This window comes from Nannospalax galili, unplaced genomic scaffold, assembly GCF_000622305.1.
Source record: "Nannospalax galili isolate Female #2095 unplaced genomic scaffold, S.galili_v1.0 scaffold1209, whole genome shotgun sequence".
Taxonomy (NCBI): Eukaryota; Metazoa; Chordata; class Mammalia; order Rodentia; family Spalacidae; genus Nannospalax; species Nannospalax galili.
Window position 1 is genome coordinate 412,352 of NW_008358653.1, and position 8,234 is coordinate 420,585.

The 8,234-nt window shown below is 44.6% G+C and overlaps 1 protein-coding gene across 2 annotated transcripts in view; it reads right to left on the minus strand.

Moving 5' to 3' along the window:
* Nucleotides 1-8,234, minus strand: part of LOC103724851 (zinc finger protein 39) — an 18,461-nt gene that overhangs the window by 6,249 nt on the left and 3,978 nt on the right. For both annotated transcript variants that reach the window (XM_008821992.2, XM_029558103.1), the window contains exons 2-3: nucleotides 1,910-2,036; nucleotides 309-401 (exon numbers count right to left, since the gene is read on the minus strand). In XM_008821992.2, the coding sequence (XP_008820214.2) occupies nucleotides 309-401; nucleotides 1,910-1,943 (127 nt within the window). In that variant the 5' untranslated portion in view covers nucleotides 1,944-2,036. The remainder of the gene's footprint in view (nucleotides 1-308; nucleotides 402-1,909; nucleotides 2,037-8,234) is intronic.

The following is an 8,234-nucleotide window of genomic DNA, read 5'->3' on the forward strand; positions in this document are numbered from 1 at the left end:
TAACTCCAGTTCCAAGGGATCCAATGCCCTCTTCTGACCTCCACAGGTATTGCACAACAAGGGTGCCCTTACACATATGCAGGTAATACACTCATGCACATAAAATAAAAATAATTTTTTAAAAAGCAGAGAGATGGTTTGATGTAAGAACCCATTTTTAGAAACTACATTAAACAATTGTTAGCTCTAGGAGAAGAGCTGTGATCAGACTGGATTTCCACAGAAGATTATGAAAACATGCCCAAATGAGCAACACCTTATGACCTCTCTTCTTGGTAATTCCCTTTACCCAGTGAATATTGACTGACCTGGAAGGTTCTGGATTGAGGTTTCTGCTAAAATCCATGGCTCAAATCCATGTTCCAGCTTGAGAATCAACTCAGGCTTGGTCAGGCAGTGTCCTATAAATGGGAAATAATATACAATTTGTACTAAAATGCTAAGCCACACCCACTGTGGAAAGATGACAACTCCATTTAAGGAACTGTACTTTGATGGTGTTCTTTGATGGAACTGTACTTTGATGGAAACTTTTATTAACAAAAAGCCTACAAATGATTACAACCAATAAACATTAGAGAAATGTCAATCAAAACCACAATTAGCTATGTGTTGCAGATACACTGGTATTATGTAGAATACAAAGTAACAAATTTGAAAAGTCTCATAAATTGATGGTAGAATATAAAATTAGAACAGCTATTGAATAATTGTGATGGTACCTTACAAACCTAAATGTAGAATTACTACATTATAATACTGCATATATGCAAAGGAAATGAACTCAGTATTATTTCAGAGAAACCTGCACCCCCATATTTATTACAGCATGTTCACCAAAGCTAGGATAGGTGATCGATGCAGCATTCACCAACAAAGAATTTAAAAAGTGGCATATAAATAATTGAATACTATTCACCCATTAAAATACATGAAAGCTCCATCACTCATGTGATGTGAAAAGTCATGAAGGGCATTACGTTAAATTGTAGTCTAGCTATTCCTCTGGCTTGAAATGATCATCATCTTAAAACATAGCAGCTCTGGTGATCTGCAGGAGACTTTGGGCCACTGTTGTGTCAACTAAACAAAGGGAACTATACAGCAGACATCTAGGTCTGTGGTAATGGTAATTGGACTGTCAACATTCCCTCAAGACTGTCATGGACCCCTCAACTGAGGTTCCAGTCAGGACTCCCTTCTGCCCAATTTCATGCCACATACAGAGGAAAAGGTTCACTAGGTTTGGAAATTTTCGGTGATACAATTGTCTGACCATCACCTCTGCTCTCCAAGTAACACCAATAAACTCATTTGTTCAAGTTGGAATGGATGGAATCTTTCTTTAGATTCGAAAGCCTTCCATATTTGTGTTAATAAATGTATCTTCAATGTCTCCCCATCAAAGTCACAAGACATAAATGAACTATGCCAGGCACAAAAATAAAAATCCCCTGTGTTATTATATTTGTAAACTGAGGTTGGTCTTGAAGCAGAGAACCAAGCACTGAGTACCAACGTGAAAAGGCACAGTGGAGGGAGTTGGGGGAGAGGACAGCTAGCATTTACTGGAATACACTTGGAAGGAAGGAACAACTAATATGCCGTAGTACAGTAATAAACCTATGGATGATATCAATCAATTCAACATTTCAAACAGCCATCAGAGAGATTTTGAATGCTCCAAAAGTAATATGCCTGAGCTGATAATCTTAGCAAGTATCTTTATCGGATCATTACTCATTACATAAAAGAACTGCCAATCCACTGTTCTCCATAAATGTGTCCAGTTATCACTGTCAGTCAAAATGCATAACATAAAGTTAGTATGAAGAGTTAGCAATGATTCCTATATTCATCACCCAGGAAGAAAATAATTGCTACTGAGTTACAGGGGAGTTGGACTCACCCAACAACACCAGGCTGTTGTAGGTCTCCAGCATCACATCCCTGTAGAGGGTCCTCTGAGCAGCATCCAGGTCCTCTCACTCTTCCTTGGTGAAGCTCACAGATACATCCTCAAATGACACTGACTCCTGTAATGACACATTTTTTCCTATCTCAAATCCTCAACCTTGGGAATAGAAAATGTGGATTTACGCTTTTATGTGTATGTGGGCCTTACCAGTGACTTACAGGTGTACCTGCATTTGTATCATGTATTACAAAATAAAGAAAAATCAATGCAGTATCTGATCATATGAAAATATGATTACAGTTTTCTAAGGACTTACAGAGAAACAAAATCCATGGAGAAATAAGTGGTGTATATAAGGTTTTTGCTATTAAGAACAAAAGGAGGAGGCCTGTAGGGATGCACTGCTCTTTCACAATACACGAGTTTGATCCTAGCACCCACATCAGGCAGCTCACAAAGGCTTCTAACTCTTACTCCAGGGACTCTGACTGGCTGCCATGGACACTGCACACACATGCACATACCTATACAGAGACTCACACTCATACACATAATTAAAAATAGAAATATATCTTTAAGAAAATAACAGAGGAAGGGATACATAAACCCAAACGCACATTAATAACATTAAGTCTATAACGAATGAAAACTCCACTGAAAAGGCACAGCACCAGGTACACTGCAGGCCCAGAAGGTGAAAGAGGACGGCTTCCAGGGCCTATGACAGAGCGGCTCCTATCTGTTATCTTCATATAAGTCCGATATTTGGTCTCTCTCTTGTGCTTCTATTTTCTATGCCACTCTCTTATATTTTCTTTCTGTCTACTTGGGCTAATTTGCTCTTCATTTTCTCGATAATTTATAACTTCCCTCATACCTCACCCCACTATCAGTTCCCTCTGTTTCCCGGATAGTGGGAGGCTCCATTCCCTTCCTGTGACTCCTCAATTCACTTTCTATCCTGCGTCAGTCTTTCCTGGAGTCACACCCACACCCTCAGACCATCAGAGTTCTGGGAACTGCAACTCCTCACTGGGTCGTCAGACTTCTGCAGACTGGGTTCCCTAACTGAGACCTTCATCACCTTTCTCAGACCATCATGGTAGAGACAGAAAGTTCAACACCAAAAAACAAAATTCCCTCACTTTGTAGAAGTCAGACCACAGCTGCTCAGAAGCTGACCCAGTGGCTTATACAGAGAATTGGATTCTAACTCATAATGGTCCGTAGTGCCTCACCCCAAATGGCCAGTCTCAGGGAGGACAGGTGCTGGTTACTAACTCAGGATACTAAGCTCCTCTTTTGAACTTTATTCAAATACAATTCCACACAAACGGTCCAATAGTCAAAGCCAGGTAACTTTTCTTAACTGCTTTTAAAAAATTCTTCTCAGGGGTGTGATTCAAATTCATTCTCTCTGAACTTGCCCTCCTGTTTCTCTCCACAAAGCCTATTCTCTATTGCAATTTTTACGTCAGTTCTGGTCTGATAAATACACTGATCATCATAGCACAGGCTTGTTGCTCCAGGCAACACTCACTTCCTTCCATGGACTCTCACCTCCACCCCTCAGACATTCACCCCTTCCTGTGTAGACTTCTGTAGGTTTTTCCAAATACATATGTCATATATCCACCAAAACAGCACTATGTAGAATAGTTTTATTGCCCCAAACTTCATTGTGTTCACTTATTTGTCATCCTTTAGCATCCCTCCACCCACCTGGTATAACTCACTGCCCCCCACCCCCAGTACCCCATGTGGTCCAGGCTGCCCATAGACCCACAAGCCTGCTGCATCAGCTTCCCAGTGCAGCTGTGCCACCATGTCCTGTGCAGAATCCTTGGCGCTAACACAGCATCTTGCTGTAGAACCTAGACTGGACTGGCACTTCCTATGTGGTTCAGACTGGGCTCAAACTCACAGCAATCTCCTACTTCAGCCTTCTGAAGATTGAGATGAGAGGGCTGCCCCACCATGCCCAACGAGAACCTCCTCTCATGCCTCTCCTCCCTGCTCTCTGGATGACAGAATGAGCAGGGCCAGGGTTCCCTGTGAGGAGCTTTCCATGTGAGTCCAAATGCAAACATCCCCAGGGCACACAACTGCAGGTTAATGGATGTCTGCTCACCTACCACAGAAGTGGCACCTTGACACCAGCTGAATTTTGAGTGTCTTGGATGGCAGAGCATGCCAGGCTCCTCAGAGGCTTCCCAAGCCTGTCCTCACCACCATGCCCTACCCAGGAAGGAGTCTCCTCACCTTTCAGACAAGCTCAGCATTGGAGCAAAGGAAGGGCCAGGCCCAGGTCCATCTGGTGTCAGAGCTCTGGATTTCTCTTTTGTCACATTTATTTCTTCGTGTGTGTGTGTGTGTGTGTGTGTGTGTGTGTGTGTGTATACATTGCATGGATGTGTGCATGCAGAGGTCAGAGGTCGACGTAGGGTATATTCTTTGACCTCATTCTACTATAATTATCGGGGCAGGGCATCTTTGAAACCACAGTTTGTAGGTTTGGCTAATCTAGTCAGTTGACCTATGGATTGCCTGTCTCTGCCTCTCAAGTGCTAAGATGATGTGTGCATGCAGAGGTCAGAGGTCGACATAGGGTATATTCTTTGACCTCATTCTACTATAATTATCGGGGCAGGACATCTTTGAAACCACAGTTTGTAGGTTTGGCTAATCTAGATAGTCAGTTGACCTATGGATTGCCTGTCTCTGCCTCTCAAGTGCTAAGATTACAGGCAAACCACCAGACACACCCTACATTTACATGTGTGGTGGGAATCCAAGCTCTGCTCCTCAAGCTTGTGTGGCAAGCACTTTGCCCAGTGAGCCCCAGCCCCACAAGTCCTTTCTTGAAGGATCAGGAAGAAATGCTGCCACCCACTCCCATGCTCACTATCAATTATTACTCATTTAAGAATGTCCTGCACAGTCTGAGAGTCTGTTGTTGGAGTTCTTGTTTGGGTTTTTCTGTGTACTTGTTGATGAAGGAGGTATTAGCTTGATCTTTATTTCGTGGTCCTGGGGATCAAATGCAGGGACTTGCACAGGTTAAGCACAGGCTCTACCACTTAGCTGTACCCCAGGACTCTCTTTTTCACTTGAAGCAGGAGCTCCCTGACCAGCTCAGTCTCACCTTGAATGACTGTTCTTCTGCTTGACCTCCCAAATGCGAGGATGACACATTTGCAAGACATGGTCAGCTTTGTTGTAAGAACTTCCAGGTTTGTGCCAACAGGCTTCCAACCATCACTACTACTACCCTTTGAGGAATGAATTTTGCCCTGTTTTATAGATAAGGAATGGCTGCTCAGAGAAGGCAAATCACTTGCCACGACCACACAGCTGGTAGTTGGTAGAAATGGAATCCAAATTGAAACATTTTTCTCCCTTTTGGCACAGAGTCTCACTATGTGACCCAGCCTGGGCTTGAACTCACTGTCATCCTTTCTCAGCCTCCCACATGCCAAGATTACGGGCATAAGTCACCATGCCAAGATCAACCCAAAGAATTTGATAGTGTTACACACTTTACAGGTGAGGACCCTGACACCCCATATTACATGGACTGCCTCTATATTATCCCTTTATTGGCGCTGCTATGCCCTTCTGTCCTAATCCCAAACTCTGAGGCCCCCAACCACTCACTGACAATACATGTCAAACTCCTCACACACCTGCCCTGGTACACCTATCTGATCAGTTGAGGGAGGAGCACAAAGTTTCCCAGGTTGCCAACTGAGGAAACCTGAAGTCATAGTGCTCTGACTCAGTCCATGTGTGCACACCCAGCACAGGGAAAATATGGGAAGTCAAGTCTTGGCCACTCATCTGGGCTGATTTTCCTGGTGATGGTAACATTGGCAGCTGTCAAGGTCCCAGGGTGGGAGGGGTCAGGAAGTATAGGCTTCACTCAAGAAGCTGACCTCCATTCACCCCCAGGGGCAGGGCAGCCTTAGGGGAAAAAAGCAGCACCAGACCCAGGGAAGACGCCTAGTCATGAACCCAGGCAGAAAGCTGCCTGACCTTGGGTAAGTACCTCAGAATCTGGGCTCTGTATCTTCATTTCTGCTGGCTGAAGAATCCACTGCCTCTTGCTGAAACTCTTCCTTCTGTGCCTGCCTAAAGCCTGACTCCCTTCTTGCTACAAATGAGCCTCCCAATCCACCCACTTCCCCTCCTTGCTCCCGAGGGCAACAGAGCCAAGCTGCAGAGTGTGAGCCGTTCTGTCAGATCACCAAAGATGGCCCGTCTCCCAGGTGAATGGTTCCTCCGAGGGCAGGGGCCTGCTGCGTAGGATGGACTGGGGAGGGGGTTTCTGCCCCATCTGGGATGGAAGCAGGGACCCGGGAGGAACAAGAGATGGCAGTGGGCGTGAAGAGAAAGATGACCCTGGCGCGTCACCCGCGTGGACGCAAGAGGGGCCATTTACCGACCCGGGAGCATTTACCAACCTGGGATGAGACTGCGAGACTGCAGGCCCAAGATGCGTGGGCAAAACGGAGACTATGGGTGGGCTGCAGGAGCATCTGAAGTGGCGGGCTCTAAGACTCTGAAAGAGTGCTTGTCTCCGTGTCAGTTCCCCCATTTACCCCCGCTGCTACACAAGGGCATAAATCATAATAAATTCACATAAAAAAATTATATGGTTTGTCTGACTGTGCAAGAGACCCCAAGAGAACTCTGGTGACAGCCCTAAACCCATAACTTGACATCTCCAGGCCTCAGTTTCCCTATTGAACTTGTTGCTTGTCAAGGAGGAGCGGTTGAAGATTAGAGCTGGTTCCAGTGGTTAACTGGAAACAGGACCCTGGAGCCACAGAGACCTGATAAACAATATCTCTCGGTTCCTTGAATATTGCTACAGGGTTGCTGAGGCTAGCATCACAGAGAAGAGCTTGGCAACCTGGGATTCTACTTGGCTTGGGTTAAGCCCACACCTTTGTCCAACAATGCTCTTGGCAACCTAGGACCCTCACCTGCACATGCCATGCACACACATCCCTCTCCTAACAATCCACCTAGCAACCCAATACCCCCACTTGCCTCCTTACTCCTCCAAACAATGGAATGTTTGTCACCTGATGCCTACTAAGGATGGACATTTTCTATTCAAGTGTATTTCCAGTTGTGTCCATGTATGAGAATAAGAAAGCCAATCTGGCTGAGTTATTGTTCAGTGCACAGGCAATAAGGAAAAGTTGCTCTCTGAGTAAACTCCCCTATGTATATAATTAGGAACGCATATAACTGAAATCAGCTGCACAGTGAACAAAAGCTTATATAACTCAAGGTGGTTTTGATTTGCATTTCCCTGCATCTGTCACATCCCTAAACAAACAAAATTTCTTGCTGTATACTAAACATGGATCCATATATTTACAGACACATATAAAAGTCAGCACTCATCAAAGAAGCTTCTTTTTGCAATAGATAAAGACTATTACAGAGTTCCATGACTGGTCACACACAGAGAATGTCTGTGAGCAGCCCAGCCCTAAGTCACGTATATACACTGGAACCACTACACCTAAGGCTTATGGAACACAGTGAAACAAGAGGTACAGAGTATCAGTGCATCTCTCAACTCTCAGCAGTGAAGCTTCCTCTTGAAACAGAGTACAATGCACACAGAAAGCCACAACTGGCCAAAAGGTAGAGAATAAGAGACTGCAGAATATGTGTCCCTGAACAGGACTCCTATATTAAACCTTAGCCACCCAGGGCGCAGAAGCCATTGTGGAAGATGGGGTAGAAAGACTGTAAGAACCACGGGTGGTTCATGAACATAAGGAAACAGAATCTTCCAACCAGAGTTCTGGGAACTTTTCATATGAATTTAAGCAATGGGGACATCATGCACAAGACCCATGAAAACTGAAACCAGAAAAAAACCCAGCACAGAACTGGGGAAATGGGCAGACGGCTCCAACCTTAGCTGAGGAACCACTGGCAGCTGATTAAGGCTGGGTGAGGGAGACTTGGTCTTCTTTAAAGGAGTGAAGCTAGATAGGCTGAACAAGCTCCAGTGGATGAACTCACACTGAGGGACATCTGGGTACATAAACTTGACTCAATAGACCTTGACATATATGATAGAATGCACGAAATATGATGGGCAGGTTATGGGGTGATGCAGATAGGGAAGAGGTCTAAATATAATTAACTATATGAAATGTACAAAAATTCAATAAAAATATTTTTTAAAAAAAAAGATTGTTTCTGGGGCTGGAGAGATGGCTCAGTGGTTAAGAGCACTGACTGTTCTTGCAGAGGACCCGGGTTCGACTCCCAGCACCCACATGGC